We start from the raw sequence: 24,580 nt of genomic DNA, 5'->3' as shown, positions 1-24,580 counted from the left end.
CACATCCACACACAGGAAGCTTACTTCTGAACTGGACTCAACACCACAGCCTTTTACACTTCAGCCTTCTCTCTGTCCCAATAATATCACCCACACCTCCTTCTTACAGAGCTGCATGTAGCAAGGGCGACATTATTGGCAGATGGATGCCATATAAGGCCAATAGACTTAGCTTTGCTTTTATAAATCTCCATAGTATTTGAGCATTCCACTCCTGAAAATTATAAGATTTGATATGATATGGCCTCTATAACGCACCAATACACACAAGTGTTTCAAGGCGCGACGAAGCAGGGGAGGGGGTACAAGGGAGGACAGACAACAATCCTACTAGCCCAGGTGTTATTCAGATCGTGCAAGTGCAGGGGCAGGAGGAGAAGTGCGAGGGAGAAGGTGGAGAGGACAGTGCAGTACATGGGATGAGAACTAAATAAAAAATAAATAGTAAGTAAAAGTACGGCCAACAGGTGGCAAGTGCAAGGATAAGTGCAGACATCAGCTGTCAAGTGCTGGTGGTGGGACTGTAGGGATACAGAACCAGTCCCCAAGTGCGGGGGTAGCTGGGAAGGCAGTGCAGGAGTGCGACTGGCAGGGGAAGGGACCTGGGCCCGAGATCAGAGGGTGACCAGGTAACAAGTACAAATGCAGTGTTAGCCAGGAAGTCTGCAAGGGAGAGGAGGAGAGAAGAAAAAGGTTTTGAGGTGCTTTCGGAATCGAAGATGATTCTCCTCAAGTTTTAGGGAGGCTGTTTCAGAGGGAGGCACCAGCCGAAGAAAGATCTACCACCAACTCATTGCTTGGAGAAGCGACTGACACTGGGGGAGTTTGAGGTAGATGAGCGAAGAGCTTGAGAGGGAAGGTGTTTAGGAAGACCCGTGTTTTGATATAACAAAAACAAAAATACTATTTTATACAAGGATGAACTCACTGTGATCTTTATTCCAGAAGCAAAACAATACTTTAAACAAATTAATCACCAAAACGGTGGGGAGAAATCTTACTGCCTGGCCCAAAGGCCCAAAACTAAAATAATTCCCAAAATTCCCAGAAAAGAAATAGCCAATCGCGGGTGTGCCAAACATGGCAACTCCAAGTACAATTCTAGCACACTCCTGTGGGTTAACATTACTCACTTCCCTCTCAGAGCATGTAATACACACAAAACATCACTGAAACTGGCGCCCATCAAGGTTTTTGAACAAGGCAACCAACCACCTTTAGAGAGGGAGCCAAGATCCAACTCCCGGTCAACAATGATCTGAGTGCAAAGAAAAAGGGGGAAGGACACTAGGATCAGTATTCAAGATATCTCAAGGGTGCCACTGTTGCCCATGGGGCACATTCATATATCAGCACAAGGCTAGCATCGATAGTAAGCCTGCTACACGTATTTCGGGTGCAAGATGTCTTCTGGGCAGAAATACTCCAGGATGTGCTGCGTGTAAAATTGAAATAAAGACATAGGATAAATATGTGGTCAAACAAAAATACAATATGAGTGGATTTGAACCCTCTGTTTCCCTACCCCAGTAGCCTCTGGACTAATCAACACACCCACCAGAACCTATTGATGCACAATTACAAACCCTTCACCAGCAACTATGGATTACAAGATGCTCAGGAACATTTACTGCAACTCTACAGCCAAGGTACCCAGAACCCAGGAGTTTAACGTAGTCAGGACTAGCACAACCTTAAAATCAGGATCCTCCAACAAGAGTGGATGAAACACTCCTTCAGAAGCCTCAGTCCAGGGCAAAAGTTGCCCACCGGATCTCCTCAACCCCAAGAGCCTTCACCTGTCACCAGAGGAGCCTGTCCCAGCACACCCTAACAACCAGAAACTGCAGGTAAGAGCTTATGAACTACTTTCAAGGAGTATGTACTCTATAGAAAAGACAACAGAATGACTAGTCAGGAGTTCAGCCACACACTGATGCAGTGACGGGCCTCGCCTTACAGAGAAGTCTGTACAACAAACTCTTTCCTCAGTGCACTGGATCTGTCACCAAAGCTGTGCAGCAGCACTACACAAGTAATCTCAACCCCAGGGAAGGAAAGGGGACTTCCAGCAACATACTTGCATTGGTAATGACAAAACAAAAGTGGACCATAAATCTCCAGTAGAATATTGTGGTACAAGAAGAAATATAAATTGAATGGAGGAATCATTGGGGGTTAGGAAAAGTGGCTTTGTACAGGCCACTTCTACTTGGATTTAGTTCTCCTTTTGGATTGAGACTTTGACCCGTTTAAGTCCTTGACATTTTCAGGCTAGTCTGTGCAAGTTTTCAGTGAGCAGTTTGATGGGCGATGGCAGCCGGGAGCCAGAAGCACAGAGTGGAGCGTGCGCTGGTCCAGATTCCAGAGTATTGGTCTTGCTCTTCAATAGCATAATGTGAAATCTCCTCTCCTGTCCTGGCTCAGCCCTCAAACAAAGAAGTGGACCACACTACACCAGCTTCTTAGCCTCGAAAAAGCCCTTAAGATGTCTCATTTGCCAAATTCCAATAGCCACAAGGATGAGAGTCTGTACGATAGACCACCACAGCACCCTGTGGTTGGTGCTCTCGCTGGTCTGTCGAAACCGTTCTTCCCGCCACTGCAATAAGAACACAAACAACAAGGTTAGAGAATTAGGATGGTACAGGGGAAATCCAAACTCTTCCAATTGAAGCTCTATGGGTACAGAAAGAAAGGTGCCTTGAGGAAAAAACTTGTGTGAAATCTTGCAGCTTGTCCCTCACCCGCTGGTAGTTCTGCTCTTTCTGAACCTGCTCCACCTGTTCAATCAGTTGCCGTACGCGGAGCTGGAGCTCACTTAGCTTGTCCTTGGCAGCAATCTCAGCATAGTCATTGGCATGTTCCCCCACTTGGATATCCAGATGAACCCTCTGTGGAGAAAAAAAACAAAGTGCTTCAAGGAAGGGACAGTCAGGAACATAACAAGGAGATGGGACTCCTGCCTTCACGACAAACACCCCACCCTGCAAGAAATATTTGCATTGTGGATACATGGATTTGCATAGAAGTCGAACACCTCCAGGACTTCTAGTCACATCATTTCTCTGGGGTTTATAACACTATAAATTCTTAGGCCTTGTGTCTGTGTTTAATCTGTAATACTCAACGGGCCAAATCTTTCTGAATGCTGGAACCAATTCGCCCCCACAACCAACTCTTGCTGGAAGGCAGACCCATCAATCCACCACCATGCCTGTTCAAAACCTCCATATATTACTCTTGCACATTGTTAATGTGATTTTTTTGCATACTGTTTTTTGAATTGTGCATAGCCAAAAGGTTCATCTTTTCAACATATGAGTCATTACAGTACACACAATCTGCATACCTTTTTAAAGAAAACCTTGGAATGAAAACAACCTACAGAGGTAAATGCACTTTTTCGATTCGGACTAATAGAAAAAGTCAGATTCAGCCTAGCAAATAGAGTCGGCGGGAGGGTCGGGGGCACATTCAAGAGAAAAAAAAAAAGAGAAAAACAAAAAAAAAAACAAAAAAAAAAAAAAACACAAACAAGATTTACAGAAAATCAGTTTCCAGTCATTTTTCAGTTCAAGAAACCTGTGACTGGCCATGACGAAAGTTCATTTGTGGCAATGTTCAGATGATCACTTAACCCGGCTTCAATATCTAGCGTGCTCACTTGAACAAAAGCAATTCCTATGTGGATTTTTGGAGAGGACAATAAACGTAACAGTTATTCTCCACGATTGCCAAAATAAGGAGTAGCCAATCCCCATCTGAGGAGAGAGTATTTTCCATCTCACCTGACAAAAGGGATGTTGCTGGCTATTAGCAATCCATTTGCTAATCATTTTAACTTAGGCTGGTGCTCAACTGAACCAGCTAGGGCGGCATGTTGCGGGGATGGAGTTTTCATGATAAAATGACAAGGCATAGGAATGCCAATTTGTCCGGGATCGCTGCCCTCAAACTCTCCTACCCAAGTCTGGAAACGTATCGAGCACCATAACGAGTCAAGTATGTGGCATAGAGGATTTCACTCTGAATAAACACTGGATGAAGTCCTATGGGATATTGCTTGTGCTCGTCACCTACCCATTTAGTATAAACAGGACACCAATATGGAATTGAAGACATTGCAACTAAATAAAAATACTACGAGCTCTTGTTGTCACTGGAAGGAAATCAGTTTGATAAGCTATTTCTATCAGATGGCTGGGTTGGATGAGGTTGTTGATTGGGGAGAGCACCAGTTACACACCTGCCGTAAAAAAGCAACCAAGGCCCCAAATAACCCGGCTAAGGCAAAAATGTGTCATGGGCCAAGACAGTCATCTACTGAGATCACAGAGAACAGTGTTCGAAGATATGGTGGAGTCTCTGTAGAGAACGGATGCAAACTTCAGTAATAAAGAAATGACAGCCCTCTATTTTAAGGAAGTTCAGAACTTATTTTGCCCATGAAGTGTAGGACCCAGACAACGACACTACATTCCATAAATGATCTACATCAAATTGGAGGAGACCCTGCACTGTGCCAGCTAAGTAGTATGAATCTATGCACAGCAAGACAGTTGTGTCTATATCAATACAATGTAGACCAAGGACTTTGCCCTCCTCACCCTCCAGTAAACCAGAAGTAGACATTATCCTCTGCCTGGGGTTTTGACAGGGCAGGGTTTTCTTTTTTTTACACTTTAGGAAGGTACAAAACCATGTCTTTGTAAGACAAATCCACTAAGATTAACAGAAATGGGTTTAAATAGGCAGTGTTTGCCATAGAATGGCAGAGTACTCTGCCCCTCATAGGAAATTTAGGCATGTCACTGAGCACATCTCATCTCCCCATGTAAATAACATGCGCACACAATTCACCCGCTCTATGAAACCATAACTCCTGTCTCTATAAACATGCACAGATTCACAAGAGACATTACTTCACCAACATTCAGCACTTAAAAAACATTCTGTACCAGTGCAAGAAGCCCTCCAACAATTCTTACCAGCATACCACCGGCAAACAGGGCAAACTTGGTGGAGTTGGAATGGAGGCAGATTTGGTGCTCCCCCGGAGTGTGAGAAGTGAACGTGAACCTGCCTTCTGAGCCGTACTGCCTGGAGAGTATGACCTGGAAGAAAAAGTGGGGAAATAAACAGTTTTACCGTAAACTCAGCACAGTGCCTTCTCCATCCATTAAGATGATAGGTTATTTCAGGTTACAGTAATAATAGACATTACATGCTTGGGCAGTAGACCGAAAAAACGACCTTACAAACACCCTCTGCTGAATTATCCCTAGAGCTGAACAGCTAATACAGGTATCTCACCACCTCAGGCTTCAGGAAACAACACTATTCGTCAGGTTGCACAGATGCTGCATGCTAGTGTGTCAAACAGAAGATATGGTCCCTCCGGCTTGACAGTCAGCCAGTTGAGCTATTCTTAAGCATTGGACCTATGCAAAAGAGATTCCTATTAGAACTCCAAGTTGCCATGGTTGCCAAGTTGACAAGGCTGCTAGGTTTGCCTCAGGAAATGCAACACATATCCCCCAGCTATCTGCTACATTTGCCTAAAGCAGTCAGAACTTTAATCACTATGCTCCGATGAGAATGTAACACTGCAAAGTAAACATGGAGCACCACACAATGGGCGTTTATAAACCGCCAAGAGCACTCCGATAAAGGTTTGTAAAAACTGCCCATCAAGCCAAACAGACCGAAAAAGTACAAAGGCAAATTAATCAATGTGCACGGGCATCATTTTGTCATGCCCTCGAGAACATCTAGTACTAAATGACGTCCCGATGCGAAAAGACTTGAAAAATGTTTTTCAGGCACGTATTAATATGTCTCTAAATTATCTTAAAGCCCTCACTGCTTCAAAAACAGTCTACTTCACTGAAAGAATGCAAACCATCACCCAGACTAAGCAAGTAAACCTGACGGACACCAAACAGCATCCTTCTGTTTGCTTATGTCCACGCTTTGTCTCACACACATAACTGAGTCTACATACCATTGGGACAGAATTACAGGAGCTTCTGAAACCCAAACAGCAAGGTACATCAACTCACTCAATACAAACTCTGTTGGGCACAAGAGATTTGGAGTGGCCGCAAGGAGACATGTCAACGCAATGTATGAAGTACAGAAACGCGCTGAGGACCATTTATCTAAGCACTCTGTCAACAACTTATGTTTTATAGCAGCCGTGCCGTACATTAAGTTAAATGTATACAAACCTATCCGATATCGAACAATTGGGGCAGGTGAACTATTGAATGAAAACAATTAAAAAGTCAGACAAATTCCCTTTTCAATATTCAGAAACACTGCTAAAATGTCAAGGCTTCTCAAGTAAAAGCTCTCCTGCCAGCTCACCAATCCAAATTAGGCAAGGCCCAACTATACAACTTGACTTGGTAACAGAAGTACTCTTCAAGCTGTTGCATGTGTTTCTAATGACCTATACATTAGCACATTCCAACATTCCTAAATGGATACACATTACTTTATTACTCTAAAAAGGCAAAACCTATACCCTTTATTTACAAACACGCTCTTGCTCTCATGCGGTAGCCGTGCAGTGTCATAAAGGTTATGATCTATGCCATTTATAACACGCCTGTACACAAGTGTTTCTAGGCGTGACACGACAAGGAGGGAGAAAACAGAAGGGGGACAAAACAACGATCTTACTAGGCCTTGTGTCACTCAGATTGTGCAAGTGCGGGGAAGAGGGAGGGGAGAAGTGCAGGTAACTCAGTGCTGCCAGAGGGTGGCTCAAACGTGTAGTGAGAAGGGACAGTGGAGTTGCAGATACAGACCCTTAAGTGCTAGTTGGGCCCGGAGGTGGCTCTGAAAAGGGAAGGGGGGTGAGTTAGTAGGTGTAAGTGGGAAAAGTGCAAGAGGGCAGTGATGTGCTGTTGGCCGCCTCAACACAGTTAACACCGTTCACTGGGCTTGGGGTGTTTTCTGGTCGGTAGGCGTTGTGTGCTGTTGTGTGAGTCTATGTGCGGTTTGTTTGTTGTTGCGGTGGAGTGAAGTTTGTGCAGTTTGGTGTGGTAAAGGGTTGTGTTAGTTTAGAGTTTGAAAGGTGTATGCAGAGGGGTGAAATTGTTAGTGGGTTGGTCACTGGCATCGCTGTTTAGAAGTGATGTGTTCGATTTCCATGCTATTACTAGAAGTGGCGTGTTAATATTTCTGTATTTCTATCTAGATCGGTACTGGCTAATATTCACAATCATTTCTATATGTGACGCCCACCAAACATAACCACTTTATCCAAATGTAGCACTGGTCCACCTTTGAAGTCCTGTCTATGTGTGAGGCAAGCTAGTGTTCACAATTCTATCGGATTTGATAGTATTCCCGATGCACTCTAGATGAGGCTTTGGCTAACAAACGTTATTCTTTCTAGATGTGGCACTGGCCGACATTAACAATCCTATCTAGTTGTGATGCAGGGTCTTGTTCAGAGTCTCATCTAAGTGTGGCACTTGTCAACATTCACTATTCCATCTAAGTGTGGCATATGCTAACCTTCACATTTCCATCCAGATATGGTGCAGGTTAATGATTCCATCCAAGTGAGGCACATGCTAGCATTCACAAATCCTGTCCAATTGTGGCCCATGCTGACATTCACTATCCTATCTAGATAGGACGCAGCCTTATATTCGCGATAACATCCAAGTGTGGCACATGCTGGCATTTACAATTCCATCCAAGTGCGGCACATGCTGACATTCACGATCCTATCTTGATGCGACACAAGCTAATGTTCACAATACCATCTAGATGCGACGTAAGCTAATGTTCACGATACTATCTAGATGCGACGCAAGCTAATGTTCATGATTACATCTAGGTGTGGCACATGCTGACATTCACGACCCTATCCTGATTCGACGCAACCTAATGTTCACAATTACATCTAGGTGTGGTACATGCCAACGTTCACAGTTCAGAGGTAGGGTAATTTAGAGTGGCTGTTTTTTTTTGGAGTAGAGTAATTGCTCTACTCCCCACCTATGCCACACTTAGGTGGTTAGTGCTGGTTGACGGCTGGCCCCTGGCTTCCCCCCGCGGACACCTGCCGACACTTTCTGGAGCCGCCCTTTGCCTTGGGGCCCTTAGCCGCAGGGGCTGCCCTTGCAGGGTTCTTGATATGGGGAGGAGGAGCCAATTGGGCCATGTGGGAGGGTGGGATCGGGGCCATCGAAAGAGGAAGCAATGGGGAATGGTGTCCTTAGGCGCCGAGTGCCCTCAGAGCATTTTTACATTTTTTAAGGCACACAAACAAAGGGAATTGGAAGCTCTGGGCTTGGGGATGCTGCTAAACTCACCTTCTCCTCACGCTTCGGATAAATGGTGACATGCAAGAGCCTGGGCCAGAGTTCAGTGGGTGGCCAGGTGACCAGTGCGCAGAGCAGTAAGGGACATCAGCAGTGGAGAGGGTGAGATAAAGCAGAAGTGAAAAGGAAGATCTTGAGTTGCTTCCGGAACCAGAGGTGGTTCTGCTGAAGTTTGAGAGAGGCAGTGAGGATGTTCCAGAGGGAGGTCCCAGCCGAGGAAAGAGATCTGCCCCACACTCTCTGCTTGAAGCAGCGTCTGACCCTCAGAGAGTTGGAGGTGGATGAGCAGAGCTCAAGAAGGAACATTTCTAGGAAGAGAAAGTTGGAGGTAGTACGGTCCAAGGCCACAGAAAGCCTTGTGTACGATGCAAAGGGTCTTGAACTTGATCCTTGCAGCCACAGGGAGCCAGTGAAGAGATTGTAGAGCTGGAGGGATATGATCCCTGGGCTTGAGGCCAAGGACAAGTCTCGCAGTCCTGTTCTGGAGAAGTTGTAAAGGTCGAAGAGCAGAGGCAAGCAGATCTACAAAGAGGCTGTTGCAATATTGTAGCCCAGAGAGGACCAGGGCTCTAGAGACAATGAGCTTCTGGGGAAAAGTGAGAAAAGGCAGAATACCTCTGAGGAGGTGCAGCTGAAAGTGTGACTTCTTAGAGACGTCAAGAGATGTCAGGAGAGAAGGTGAGGGTGGAGTCGAAGAGGACACCAAGGTTCTTAGCCTCGCAGGAAGGAGCAGGAAGAGGGCCCAGGGTGGGCCACCAGAGAGAAAGGGGAAAGGAGGGAGCAGGTGTCCCGATGAGGAGGGTCTCAGTCTTACTGGCATTAAGGCAGAGTTCACTGGCGGCACACAATTCCTGAATTGCAGCCAGACAGTCTGGTATGAGAGAAGGAGCAGAGGTGGCTGAGGGGAGCCTGAAGGAGAGCTGGGTGTCACCCGCATAACACTGAAAGTTAAGAGTAGAATGTAGCGATGCAGTGGGCAAGAGGTGCCAGAGAGTGGTTGCAGAACCAGGTAGAAAGGTTAGACCCCTGGGGAAAACCACAGGTAGAGAGAGTTAGAAGAGAGGCAAGACCCCAGTTGGACCTGGGAGGGTCGGTCTATGAGAAAGGAGGTCAACCAGGCCACAGCCTGGCCAGTGATACCCAGGTTGTCACATAGGCGATTGAGCAGGATGGCATGGTCGACTGTCAAAAGCAGAGGATAGATTGAGGAAAATGAGGACAGCAGGGAGGTTAGAAAGCAGGTCTTCATGGATGTTCAGGAGAGCAGTTTCTGTGCTTCTGGCAGCTCTGAAGCCAGACTGGTGGTCATGCAGACAACCAACATATTCGGTGTGCAGATTAAGCTGAGAGATGGCCAGCTTTTCCAGCAGTTTGCCCAAGAAAGGAGTGATGGAGATCGGGCAATAGTTACCCAGAGAGGAAGGATCGGCAGAGGGTTTCTTAAGAAGGGGGTGCACAAGGGAGTGCTTAAGGGGGAGGGGAAGGTTCCAGTGGCAAAGTAGTGACTGCAGAAATCGGCCGAGGCTGGAGCAAGGGTATCAATGTGGTCCTTGATGGTTCTGGATGAGCAGGGGAGAACCTGCTTTGACAAGACTTTCATAGATCAGACTTGTCTAGAAATATCGTCAGTGGCGAACAGGGGGAAAGGAGGAGGAGAAACAGCTGAAGATGGGCCAGCGGTGGTAGAGGAGGAGGAGGAGGAAGAAGAAGAGAGAGTGGACAGGGTGTCCTGAGTTTTATTGGTGAAATGAGAAGCCAGGGCCGTGCAGAGGACCTGGGAGAGAACAGGAGAGTTAGAGACTGCAGCAGGATCGGCCAGCTTCTTGCAGGTTGGCATATGCAAATGAAACCTGGGGGTGTCAATTGCTGAAGTCCAACCTGCGGACTGGGAGTTTACAGAAAGGAGGAACCGTTGAGACACAGGGGTGTCAGCGTATAGGGAGGTAAGTTGGTTTGAACTTTAAAATGCAAGAGAGGGTGGTCAGAGGAAGGCTAGCTACATCACATGGGCAAGGAGTAGGGACGCTAGTGTGCATGTGGAATTGTATGGCTCAGAGGCCAGTTTGCGAGTAATACGGCTGAACACAGATGTATTGTGAGGGCTAAGTCAGGCAGACTGGAATACAGTGTGTATGTCGCTATAGGATTTCAGCAAGGATGCAGTGTGCATACAGTGATGGCCTTGGTTTCAGAGGGCAGGCAAAAAGAAGGTTAGCACAGAAATGGGGAAGCCACAATATAGGTATAGCATGGCTTCTAACAGTTTGGACAGAGGAGCTACTAACCTTGTCATCGGGGTCCTTGACTTCCACAAACATTCCGAGGCCAGGGGTGGCAGGTAAGTACTCCTCACGCTGCTTGTCATACAGTTGTGTACGGTAATTCCCTGTGGAAAGATCAAACCTTTATCAGAATGTTAACCAGGTTCACCATTACCCATTTCCTCATGTCATATTTTCCCTGAGGTCGTACCACATCATATTCAAGCTTCCATTCTCCAATTGACCCTCACACTAGTTTATCCCAACCTCACCACCAGTAACTATTATCTCTTCCTCATTTCCACCTACGCCAAGTCCTTTTAACCTCAAACTCCACCATTATTCCCATCTTTCATACCCCAAAAACTATGCGTCTCCTAGCCTCATTGTCCATCACCACGGTGCCAAGCCCATGTCCCTACTGCAATGAAGGCTCCCCTTCATACCTGATCCAGGACCATGGTCTCAACCAGCATCTTCACTCTGAGGTACTTTCTCGTATACTATTAGAAGGTCATCTCCACTCGCCTGTGACAAATGCAGGGTTCGAAATTGTGGGGAGCCATTTACCTCCTGGTTATAGCCTAGATGAGCCTAGTTGCCTTAAAACCAACAGTTACTAGGAGCTACTTTTGGCTCCCCAGGCCAACTGGTAAACAAACCAATGTGAATGCAACTCTGCATTTCGGACAGTCTATAAAAAAAACATTAGGACACTTTTATATACCAACTTAATCACAAGGTATCATAAATATAATAGCTCATGGTTTCCTAGTGGTAGCTCCTGGTTACTGCTGGATACTCAGGAGTTGCTTGTAGCTCTTGATTATCAAACCCTAATTTTGAGCCCTGAAATGCTTTCCTGGGTCTATGTGAGAGCGTGGAGGGGTAGACCAAATAACCTGATTGGAACATCAGTTCTGTAGGCAGGTGCAGAGGAGTGGCCCTGTCAGTTGGAAATGCAAGTTTCTATGTGAGATGCGTGAGATGATCCAGACAATGAAAGAAACAGTTGACAAAGAACTGTCGGTTAAACTACAGTCCTTATTGAGTCTAAGCAGAAGGAAACATATGGCTCCCACACCTAGAAGAGAGGCCCAAGGCTAAGGAGAGGTAATGATGTGTATTTGCCAGCATCATTCTTGCCAGATACTGTCATTGGATCTTGATTTCAGGAGACCATGTCGGTCTATGGCTGCAACTGCCCCAACGGCCTACCCCCTTTCCAAGCAATGAACTGTTTGAATGGGCAGTGAATTATAGCACCATTTCAATGACCCTACATTCAGAAATAAACAGACAACAGCAGAATTGTATCTGGTCAAATTTTTTGCAACTGGAAAGAGTTGACAAGATGATACTTTGTTTGACCTGTACTGTGAATCACGATGCCCACATCGGTAGCTTATTAAATATTTATTGGGGTTGGTTTGAAGATGGGAGCGGCCGTGTATCCCATTTAGGTTATCTTTTTTTAACTGCAACGTTACGGGTCAACTGCTGTGCCACATTACTAACTTAGTCAGTAGAACATTCAACATAAGCTTTTCTTCTAGGCCCATATTAAGCCCGTTAATGTTGTGCTGTTTTTCTGTTCAGATTAGATTTTGGGAGTTCTCAGTGCATCTCAAGCACAAATATTATGCTGGTATAACCCCAATGCTGTGTCGGAAACTCATCTCCTTTGTGCTTGGCCCTGCAGCAAGCACCTCAGGCACGAAGTGGGCAGATTCATGATGGTCCTGAGCCGAGTACAATAACAGTGCTGTGATATAAAAACAAAAACACTCACCCTACGTTGCCTGATAAGAAAGCCAATGGATCACATGCATTTGCCTGAAGGCAACACGAGGGCCATCACTTTGGCTGCAGTAGCAGAATACAAGCATTAACAAGTGCTGGAACCATGCGATGCTGTCGGCACCTCTGGTCAGGGTTGTGGATTGGGGACAACTACCAGCAGGCTTCTTGGAATAGCAGGTAGCCAGATAAGCACCTGAACTGTAGTGCAGGCACTGATTAGCCTGTCAGAATGTAAGGATCGCAACCTGGTTGTGAAGTGGTTTGCAGCAACAAATGTAACAACATTTTTTCTTTAAAAGAATAATGTGCCCTGCAGGAATACAAAGATGATCAGAGGCTAAAGCGCCTACTCATTTCACTCTTACAAACCAAAAGCCAACACAATCATGAAGGTAAAAAACAAGCACAGTTGGGGGCACTGTTGCACGGCTTGCAAGATGACCGCCACCTGAAAAGCTCTGGCACTATAATCCTTTTAAAATATCCTCAGCTTCGGGCCCTTGTCCTGCCACTGGAGCCAACGTACATGAGCAGCAAACCTTGGCGTGCCCATCGATCCCATCATCTCTCCATGCCGAGCACCCGGTGGGCAAATGGGACACTGTCCAGCAACGGGCTTGCCGCGGCTCCCGAGTGGTAGGCGCTGCACAGAAGCTGCCCACCTTGGTGACAAAACTACACCCGAGGCTGGGATGAGATCCTGGGGCGCCCATTCAGCCCACTATTTGAGGAGAACCTGCCCCTCTGAGCCCCGGTGACAACTGCAACGCAAGTGCCTGGGCGGCCAACCGGGGGTGACCCACTCGGACAGGCAGGACTTCGATGCAGGCAGCCAGTGAACTCCAATACACGTTGCCCTGGTGGAACGGAGCGGCCCGTCGGTGACTGCTCGGGGGCAACCCTCTTGGTCCTCCGCCACAGCAGACCACGCCGTGGAGCGGCAGTGGAGACAGTACTCACCCAGCTGAGACGCAACCACCAGTAACACCATAGAACGCCCAGAGCACACGGGCCAGCTACTGCTCCTCGCCCGTCGTGGAGGACTCAACTGGGACAGCATTGTGTGCCCCCCGTGACTCCAGTACTTGAGGTGAGCCCTAGCCCATAACGCCCTAGCAGGGAGGCACATCTGATGCTCACACTGCTACGTGCGGTGGACGGAGGGAGACAGTGCGTCATGCGGGCACCCTTGAGGTTAGGAGGGACGGGGGGGGGGATTTTGGAGGAGCGAACCTCGTGGGCAACGTGAACCATGCCGGCCACAGCCCGCCGCTCATCTGGTGCTCCTCTGGCCACTCTCTAAGGTGTTTGCTGCCCCTTTGGGCCATGGAGTGAGTTAGTTTATTTATATTGCGCACCTGTCCCAGAGGTATATGGGCACAAAGGCATAAAGAGGGTTGTTAAACTTAGGTTACATATAGCACAGGAGAAAGTACAGCTTTGGTTACAGTGCTGTGTGCATAAAGACAATCATGGACATAAACAGCAGGCAAATTTGTATGGTAAAAGTCAAGAATAAGTATGTGGCATATGCATATAAGAAAAACAGTATTTTAAGTATTTAAACAGTGAGTGCTAAGAGGGTTGTCGGTGAGGTATGGTCAGACGTGTTCCTTTAGCCAGTGAATGAGGGTAGATCTGAACTGTGGGTAGGGTAAATCTTACCTTAAAGCAGGGGGGAGGGAATTCCAGTATTGTGCTGCTTTGACAGGGAAATTGCTCCCTCCGGGTTTGGTAAGCTTAAATCTGGGTACTAATAGTACGTTAGAGTTCATTTTTCTTAATGGTCATGAGGCTGTTTGTCTGGTAAATCTGGCTATAAGGTATTATGGGGATGCTTGGTTAAGGCATTTGTGAATCAAGGATGCTGTTTTGAGGAGGATTTTATCTTTCGTGGAGAGCCAGTTAACTGATCTCCTGAGGTCAGAAATATGGGCATTTTTGGGGAAATTTAGGGCCACTCTCAGGGCATTGTTTTGGAGGGTCTGAATTTTGGACGCAATGTATTTGTTGCTGCCTATATATAAGGCATTACAGTAATCCAACTTGGATAGGATTAGGGCTCTTGCTAGAGTGATGCAGTTATTAGGTGTGAGGAAGGGCTTAGCTGCCCTGATCAGCTTACAGGTATAGGATGTAGCTGAAGCCATAGCGTTTACTTGTTTACCAAAGGTAAGCGTAGAGTCTATGTAGTAGCCAAGGGTTTTAACTATCTTAGCCACAGTAATGTTATTGTTGTCAATTATGAAGGATGCGTAATTGGGGCCCAGTTTTTTGATGTTAGATGGGGTACCTAGGACGAGGAGTTCTGTTTTGTCATCATTCAGGCATAGACCATGGGAGGCCATCCGTGCCTGGATGATGAGGTAGACTCTGTTCACAAAGGCCAAATCCTTGTCATAATCTCCCGTCAACGGGATGAGGATCTGTGTATCGCCGGCATAGTTCGTGTAGGTGACACCTAGACCATCTAGATCGAAAAGGGGCTTTGTGAAGATTTTGTATAGGGTGGGAGATACGCACGAGCCTTGGGGTACACCACAAGATATGGACACGGGGTCCGCAGCTGCTAGAGGAGAGAAGACTCTAATTGTCCTTTTATCAAGGAAAGAATGGATCCAGGCGACTGCCTCCTGAGAGAAGCAGGACGCGGAGACCAGGTGATTGCAGAGTATAGAGTGATCCACCAAATCAAACGCGGCTGAGAGGTCGAGGAGTAACAGGAGTGCCATCTTGCCTTTATCTCTCAGTGTATCTATTTGTGCTTTGAGGTCTAGGAGTGCGGTCTCAGTGCCATGCTGAGGTCTGAAGCCAGACTGCCGCACTCCTAGGAGGCGGTTTTGTTCTAGGTGATGCTGGATTTGTAGATATGCTACTTTATCCAAGATTTTCAGTAAAAAAGGCACTGTAGTTATGAGGCGGTAGTTAGTGGGGATTGAGGGGTCGAGGGATTGTTTTTTTTAAGAAGGGGGGGGGGGGAGGACCCAGGAATGTTTAAGGTTACTAGGTATAGTACCTGATGAGAATGAGGCGTTTATCAGTTTAGTGATAAAGGGGAGAATTCGTGGGCAGCGTCTTTTATGATTTGGGCTGGACATAGGTCGCCATGACAATTAGATGGTTTCAAGGTAAGGATGAATTTTTCGATTTCTTTAACAGAGACTTTGTGAAAGTGGAAGCTAGGGGTCAGTAGAGTGTGGGAGGTCCGAGTGGTCTGAGGTGGGGGTACAATGTTAGTAGCCTTCTTGGGAGTGGTAGCGTTGATACCAGTCTTTGAGGCCAGAAGGGTATCTTTTTTATTATTAATCTTCACCTGGAGAGTTATCTTGTTGGCCAGGGCATTCTGTATGCTTGTGCACCAATTTTTATCCTTAAGGCAGGAATCGGGAGCTTGGATGGGGGAATTCTACATCTGAGGATGGCAAACAATTCTTTGGTGTTTGGAGTAACACCATTAAGCTCAATCACGAACAGTCCTCCCCCAAACCTCCCTTGCCGCATCAACAGCCTACATGATGCCTACCCGGCGCTGCACACCACAACATTGCAGCCACTGACTGCGGAGGTCACTGGTTTCTTGGGGCAGGGCCGCGACCACGGGAGGCCCGCGCACCTTGCATCAGAGTTCACCTGTGCACAAATCCTCCTTGCAGGGGACGAAACCGGCTCAGTCTGTAATCCCTGTGCCCCCAGCTCCCGGGAAGACGCATACCCCTTGGGGAGATCCTCCTGCTACCTACACCCTGCTACATACACTCTTGCATGTGGTGACAGGGAGGGCCTCCACAAAACAACGATACTCAGTAGTAGGAAGGTCCTTTCTGTATCCCGGACAATAACTGCCACTGACTCCCTCGCATAGCGGCCAACACCAGCTTCAAACCCTGATACTGTAGTGCAACCCCTACCACAGAAAGGCTAGTGCACGCCCGATACTCCCCCCCCACCCCACCTCCAGACCACAACCTGGACTAAGGGGGAAACTGACCCACACAACAACCAAAATCCAGTTTCTGGTCGTGGAGGTCCATACCCGGTTCACCCAAGGCATCACTACAGGCGTAATACCCCCGCCATGCTGAGCAGTTTCCAACGGACACCTGTTGGGGCAGGGAGCATAGCACAGGCCTATAGAAAAACCACCTGTGTATACAACACGCCAGACAAGCACTCACGGGTGGGGTATGACGGTGGTTTACGGTCTGGAAGTGACCACCCTGCACTTCACGTTGCACTAACACCAACAGAACGAGGAACGTGAAACACTGGTTTTGGCGCCCCCTGGGCACATTAATCGGCAGTATGCAACAGTTTACAGGGACCCTCCTGGGGGACATCTCGGGCAACCCCCGCTCTCCTCAATGTGCATGGTGGCACACCGGATCTTCTGCTACAGGGACCGAGATACCATCCTTAGAGTCGCCAGGGAAAAAGGGGAGCTGCAGTGGGGATCCAATACTATTCGACTGTTCCCAGACTTTAGCCCTGCGGTACAAGACCAGCGTAAAATGTTCCAAAATGGCAAGAATGTGCTGCGCAAGAAGGGTATTAGGTAGGCCATGCTGTGCCCTGGCCAACCTTTGTGTTCAATGTAATTGGACCACTGTGTTCTTTACCTCGCCAGAATCGGCAGAGCGCTTTGCAATAAATCTCCCCGACCCGGGAGGCTCACCGGGACGCTCACCACACCGCCCATGAACGACCTCTACATGGAGACAAAATACTACGCTACCCCGATTAAGGAATAATAACGGCGTCGGGGCTGTGGGCAAGACCCGAGTGCTACCCTACTAGCCGCAGCCACATGGAGCGAATTAGTCACCCTTAGTGCACCACCATCCGCAGCCACGGCAGACTGTTAACGTTTTGTTAATGTTGGAAGTTAGGGACCGGGGGAGGGATCAGGATCCGGTAGGTTTACGTTTCTGGCGTGAAAGGGACTGGGGAGGAATGACATTGCCTATTAATGTAACTTGTAGATACTCGATGACTTGCACAACTCACAAAGGTACGACATACACAGCAGAACTAGATATCACAACGTATGGCCTCACGGATTACACCATAACATTAATTGCCAAGACTTCACAGTAATATGGCTTACCAATCAGAAGCAATCTTGTTTGATTGCAAAATACAGCAGAAATCACGGGGCAAACATATTAGGTTTACAAGAGACACACCTGGCCCGGGGAGACCCTCTTCCCTAGACTATTGGGATGGGGCATTCATAGATTTGATTCATCCTATTCCTCACATTCCAGAGGAGAAGCTGCCTATATCCATGGAAACCCACAATATAGATTGCACGAGAAGATCAACGATAAAGGAGGGGAGATAGTTAATACTTGCAGGGGAGCCGTTAGACACCAAACTCCTACTTATAAATATATGTACCCAACACAGACTCCCCTAATTTCTTTCACCAATGCGCCAACCACAGCCACAAGTTCCCTGGGTACGAGACGATATGGGCCCCCGACTTTAATCTGGCCCTTACACTTGAGCTGGACAGGTCTGCAACATCACAGCTGACCCTCCCGCAAGCAGTTAGGGCATGGCCCTCCATCTCCTTATGCCACGACTTACATGATGTATGGCGTAGCATAAACCCAAATAACAGAGTACACATTCTTTTCCGGGGTGCAAGGTAGCTCATCTAAGATTGATTATGTAATGGTCACCACTTCCATTCTTAGAAATGTCACCACGGCCTCCATCCTCCCCAGAACCCTATCCGATCATTCACCAGTACTAGTCAGTTTCGTGACTACCACATACCCCCCTAACATACTCTGATGGCAATTCAGAGCCGCCGCACTAGAGGACGTGGCGTTCCGATCGGAGATAGGCCAAGAAATACGGACCTACTTCCAAACCAACTAAGGGTCAGTCCCTGACCAAAGCATAATTTGGGAAGCCTCTAAAATTTATATAAGGGGGTGCTGCATCTCAAAAGAGGGTGGAGTACTGAAAGCCCTACGTAGATCCATGCGGGTATTGGAGAGCACCATCCGTGAAGGGGAGAACAGACAAGGTACCTTAGACACACCTGAGCTCCGTCATGAGCTATGGGCACACAGGGAGGAGTAGATCCATGCGGGTATTGCAGAGCACCATCCGTGAAGGGGAGAACAGACAAGGTACCTTAGACACACCTGAGCTCCGCTGTGAGCTATGGGCACACAGGGAGGAGCTCCTGCAACTGGTAATCAGCGAGGAGAGGTTCCTGGGGGACCAGATATTAGCAGCGAGACACGGGGAGGGTGACCGCCCGAGGACGACTCTGGCCTGCGCCATTAGGAGGGAGCGACCTTCCACCAATATAGTAGAGGTTGAAAACCAGAATGGGGCCCTTATTAAACATCTGCAGGGGATAATGTAGGGAGTATTATTACCGGTTATAGATATCACACCCTGCCCTGCGGCATGGCGAGTTAACACGGTACCTTGACAAAATAGCTTTGGGTTGGTTGGACCAGGACCAAGGGAGTTTGCTTAATAATCCTATTACTGAAGAAGAGATATGAAAAGCTATAAAATAATTTCCCAGTGGGAAGGCTCCCGGCGTGAACGGAATAACTGGAATTTTATAAAGCATATGCAGACCTGGTGATCCCATACTTGATGGGTATGTTTGACAGCGCTATGTCCAGGAGTATCCTACCGGAATCTACCAGGCCCGCCTTGGTGACTGTGCTTCTAAAACCCGGGAGAAAAAAAAACAGACATTTATCATCATACCGCCCGTTAACACTAATCAACACAGACAAAATCCTGGCAAATATACACAGACTGCATACTCCCACACATGCCAGCCCTGGTCCTGCCGGATCAAGCTGGATTCATTCCTGGCAGATCCACTCAGAATAATCTTAGACGTCGGTTTACCCTTATGCACAATGTAAACCCCCGGGTTCCGATGGTGGTGGCTGCTCTATGCGGAAAAGGCCCGACTCCGTCGAGTGGCCTTTTCTCTTTGAGGTGCTTCAACGCTCTCAGTTCGGTTTAACATGGGTTTAACTGCTGTACACAGCCCCACAGCTACAATATACACAAATGGCACGTCCTTGACGCATATCTACCCCATGCGTGGCACCCGCCAGGCCCGTCCCTTCTCCCCGGTCCCGTTTGCCCTTGCGATGGAGCCATTGGCTTACCACATCTGGGAATTGCACGCGCACCGACGGATTCGTATACTTACACATCTCTCCACCGTGTCTCTATACACTGACGACATCCTTCTCTATGTCAAACATCCCCGCCAAAACTTCATTAACGCAGGAAGTGGTTAGGTTCTCCGAACTATCCGGGCTCAGGATTAATTGGGAGAAGTCCAAGGTCCTCCCCTTAACCCCAGAAGTACAACAGGCAGATGTAGGCAATAGTCTCCGCTGGTGTCCCCAGGGGATACTTTACCTAGGCATTATGGTCTCGAGTACACGGGTTATAACACCGTTGGAGATTTTAGAACAAAACGGTAGAAGCATGGATACTACTTCCCATCTCCCAGGCGGCCCGTACAGCACTTGCCAAGATGGTAATACTCCCTAAACTACTGTACATTTTTAATATACCAATATGGCTCCCTGCCAGTTACTGGTCTCGCATTCAGAGGCTGATGACAAGACTTGTGTGGGCTTGTCGGCAGCCTAGAATAGCATACTAGACACACTTGCATGCCGAGCATACGAGCATGGCAGATTGGAATATCCAGATATGGCAGCCCAGGTACAATATAATGCCGGATGGAATCCCCCCCCCCCCACGACCCCAACCCGGGCCTTGGAAGTACAGACCCTAGGAGACTTGGTACATGATGGCCGATTTTTGCTTTGGGAGGTGCTAAGATCTAGGGGCGAACATAACGCTGTGACCCTACTTCACTATTACAGACTTGGGGCGTTTTGAGGAACAAATGGCCCGACTTCCCACTAGTCCCATCCCCTCACACGGCACAATGTTGCGTGATCAAGCCTCTATCCACTAGTAAACTTGTCTCCACCATCTATAGACTGGTAAGAAACAGGAGAGGGGTGAAGAAACACAAAGTCACATGGGAGACACCATTAGGGAAACCACAGAGCGAAGATCAGTGGAAATCCGTCTGCTTACAATCTCGCTATATATTTTTGAACTGCCGATACAGGCTGATCCACTACAAGTTCATCATCAGGTTTATTACTCCCCCCTCAAACTGAGTAGGTTCTTCCCCGAGAGTCCCTCTACCTGTAAGAGATGCGGCACAGAACTAGCAGACTTCTACCATGTTAGTTGGAACTGCCCTTGCATTAAAACTTTTGGGGTAAACATAGAAGGGGCCATGTCCTAAATGTTACCCCCAACGAGAGACTATTCACTAGAACTCTTGGCTACTAGCTTTGATTGAAGGGGGAATTTGCACCGAAAAGAAACCGTTAGGCATGACCTCAGCGATAGCCAGGTACCTAGAGGCAAGAACGTGGGGGGAGCGGGGAGTCTAAACCCCCACATTTCCGAAGTGGTTGGAATGCATGAATTTATGTGAAGGGAAACCAGGTACACTTCATCACTCCGGGCCACCAGCAGCCCGTTTCACTATTGGTCCCCCTTCAGACAGTACCGATCGGACAATGCCAAGGCAATCAACACAGTCTCCAGAATCTACCCCATATTGCTGATGCAGTAGACAATTTTGATGGCACAAGCATGAGTAGATAGAGTTAACGGATATTCAAACTCCTCTCATGGTGATATCTATCATATCAAACGACAAATGCATATCTTTGGCAGTAACTTTGTGAGTTGGAAGGGAGGGTGGAGGGGGAGACAAGTTGGGGATGTTACGAGCATTGTTGGTCATTTGTTAATTGAAAAAACAACAAAGAAAGTTAAAAAAAACAAAAAGATGTATGCAACCAGCAGGCCATCAAAAGCATTTGGCTGCATTTCAAAAGTGTTCATGTGTATGATGCATCTTCCCCCAACAAAACGAAATATAGTTGACACTATGAGATTTAGATACACTAACCTGTACTGTAAAGCGTGGAGACAATGCAGTGTGTTACAGTAGCAATGCTGTAACAACTTACATTTTTAGCAATGGAATTGCATGACTGACTTAAAAAAAAAAAGTTAACACATCTTGGTCTTTTGTCAGACAGGATATAGTTAACTTCATTCAAGTATTATCCCAATTACTTCTAGTGCAATTATTTGAAAAAGAACCAAATCCTGCCTAGCACTCCCACACAGGCCTTTCGTAATAAGAGTGGAGCAGATGAGTACTGCTGCACTCTATGTCCATTAGCCCCTTTGAACTTGCAGTGAAGAGAAAAGAGGGCGGAGAAAGCCTGCAGGGCAAGAGAGGAATTCAGGGTGAGCCATGTTTTCATTGAACAGGGAACCTTAAATAGCTAGCTTTGCTACACAAGTGTCAATTTAATTAGCAAACCTACAGAATTGCATAGCAAATGCTTATTTTATGCCTTGCCTCATGTGTGGCTTATATTTAAAGATGTATCTGCAACCAGGACAGGAAACCAATTATAGGGTTTTGGTACAGGGATGCATGTTTTAAATACAGCCATTTGCTGCATGGGCACCTGTGACCGCTGAACCTGCTCTCTACCACTGGTAGAGCAGGTGCTGCAGATTAGGATACGGATGCAGCAGGGTATAGGTACACACTATGCTTTTGGCATGGAGAATACTTCAACTATAGATATTATTTCTTCAGGAATAACGATTTTGAGTTACAACCGACTAAACAGGCCTCAACAAGTCACTTATCCACTCATTTTTCCATTGCAAGCCAAAAAAACAGTATAGAAATCCTGGTTTTCCAGACATCCACAAGTACACGGTTGGCAACCCTTAAAGGGCCATGATGGCGGTCTTTCTGGCCAAACTGCTCGATGGCAATACAGGACGATGCATTCTCAAGGATTACACAAGAAAATAAAACACTCGAGTTGTCTGGGCCTGAAGGAAAAAAAGAAAAAAGAATATACTATCACTTACTGGAGTATATAACCTTTGGCTCTCCAGATGGTTTGGATTATAACTTCCATCAGCCCTCACCAGCATAGTCAGTTATTAAGGAACACGGAAGTCAAAAGACCAAAGAAACCTGCAGAGCTGAAGGTTGAAATTTCAGAAGCTTGGGTAGGGGGCATAAAGGATAAGTATCAAAAGTGTTAAATACATCATATTACCACTAATTCAATGCTAAATGAGGTGTTTAAATACTACACATTATATTCAAGAGTGCAGAATACAGGTTTCCAGATCGTTGCATCAATGTGCACTTTCAGCAATTTCACAGAAGCAATGACCCATGATCACCGAAAAAGCCCATGCCATTATTTAACTTGAAAGGGATTTCATCTCGCACTTCATCCATGCCAGACAGGTCCGATTTCTGAAAGCCCTTGCCAATTTATAATTTGAGATTTTTTGGCCACGGAACAGCCAGTTAACCCCTGTAGTATGAAGCAAAACATAGCAAGTTCTGTAATGCCCCGATTATTTATTGTAATGCCATTACACTGAGTTGTTTGCTTCCTCAACAGTCCATGCCTCACAAGGTAAGGGCTGGGACGAGGAAGAGGGACAAAAAGGTATTGTCATATGTAGAGTGTCAGTGTGTGAAAGAAAAGGTTCTTACAGAGTACGAGCATGAGACAAATAATCCAGTCATGACAAAACCCCAGAAAGTCTCATAGGTTTGCTGTCAAGGGCCAGTGACTGCATGGGCAGCAGCATCAGGGCTGTATTCCAAGAAGGGAACTTGAATCAGGGTCACTCACCTATGCCTACTATGGAACTGGCCCTTCAGTGGTGACCTGTGGGAGCACACATGTCAAGTTGCAAGCCACTACCAGGCATAAAAGATGCTTGCCCCCTCAATGATCACTAGCCAAAAGGCTTGTGCCAAGTGCAGATTGTATGCCCTGCACACCACATACCCAGAAACATACTGGAAATGTTCTGATCTTGCACGCAGGGAGATGAAACACTGCTGGTTGCCGCTTTCACTACTCAAGTAGGGTGCAGAGAACCAAGCAAGCAAATGACTCTCTCCCCATTTGCAAAAGGCACCATTTCAAAGAAGATAATGTTAATGAGAAGTGGTCTCCAAGGCACAAAATAAATAACACCTTGTTCCTCAACGTACACAAAACCCACCAGTTTGCATGTAACAAAATTAAAAGCAGGGCTCAAAATGTGCACGCGGCACTAGCGAGGGATATTTAAACTCTTTCTTAGTAATAAATGCTATGCAGTGTGCATGTGGAGAAATGAGGTAGGTAGCGAGTGCCATTTGTACCCGACAACTTTAATTGTGTACCCCTGAAGTAGAGGAATGTGTTCCATCAGCAGTAATGAGGCAACACAATAAAGCACAGAGACGATGCCACCTGATCTGATCAATCTCCTTTATTCAACTGTGTACTAACGCTCCCTTGGCAGCAACTCTGCCTTTTCTCTACCCCAACCCTTAACACTCTCAAACAGTGAAATAGGACAGGATGCGGCTTGTCTCTGTAAACATAAAGAGGACATTACGCCCCCACCCCACTTAAACCAATGTGTCCTCCTTTACCCTATTTCCTCAATCCATCTAGTAGGTTTGCAAATTGTTCTTCTTGATGGACTCAGAGCCACTGGGGTGCAGTCTTCTCTGCCACTGTCACCATCATAAAGTGTCCACATCACCATCTGCAAAATCCGAGCAACTATCAGATGAGTTCTCCGAGGTGGTCGGGATCTCACTTCTTTGAGTTGCATCACTATCAATCTGTTCGAAAAAGGATGAGTTTCTGGTGACTGTGCTAACTGGGCTTGCTGCAGTTACCATGAATCCTTTCACATGTGTCGCAGTCAAAGGTTCAGGGCTGAATGCCAGCGTCTCCTTGGATCCTTGTTACTGTCGCACAAACACTTGGTCCCCTCTGTGGATCTCAGTGTCCTTTGCCTTCCTTCTGGTGTCTGCATCTCTCTTCATTTTCTCCTTGCTTTCTTTGTCTCTGGCTTTCAAGTCTACATCCGCCGCCACCTCCCTGTCGGTAGTTGGGGGAAGAGTGGTTTTTATAACCCTGCCAAACATTATTGGCACACCCCCGTGGAACTGTGAGGAGTGTTGCGATAGTGTCTGAGAAGGGTGCAAATAGCTTGCAAGAACGA

The 24,580-nt window shown here is 47.0% G+C and overlaps 1 protein-coding gene across 1 annotated transcript in view; it reads right to left on the bottom strand.

Annotated features, from left to right (window-relative positions):
* Positions 1–919: 919 nt before the first annotated feature.
* The window catches only part of TMED9 (transmembrane p24 trafficking protein 9), a 39,202-nt gene continuing 15,541 nt past the window's right edge, over positions 920–24,580 (bottom strand). Inside the window, exons 2-5 of the mRNA XM_069651542.1 lie at positions 10,634–10,734; positions 4,992–5,117; positions 2,748–2,894; positions 920–2,602 (exon numbers count right to left, since the gene is read on the bottom strand). Coding sequence (XP_069507643.1) covers positions 2,453–2,602; positions 2,748–2,894; positions 4,992–5,117; positions 10,634–10,734 — 524 coding nt within the window. The 3' untranslated portion in view covers positions 920–2,452. The remainder of the gene's footprint in view (positions 2,603–2,747; positions 2,895–4,991; positions 5,118–10,633; positions 10,735–24,580) is intronic.

The sequence above is a fragment of the Ambystoma mexicanum genome, chromosome 3p, assembly GCF_040938575.1.
Source record: "Ambystoma mexicanum isolate Mex_15411 chromosome 3p, UKY_AmexF1_1, whole genome shotgun sequence".
Lineage (NCBI taxonomy): Eukaryota > Metazoa > Chordata > Amphibia > Caudata > Ambystomatidae > Ambystoma > Ambystoma mexicanum.
This window is presented reverse-complemented; position numbering and strand designations above follow the sequence as displayed.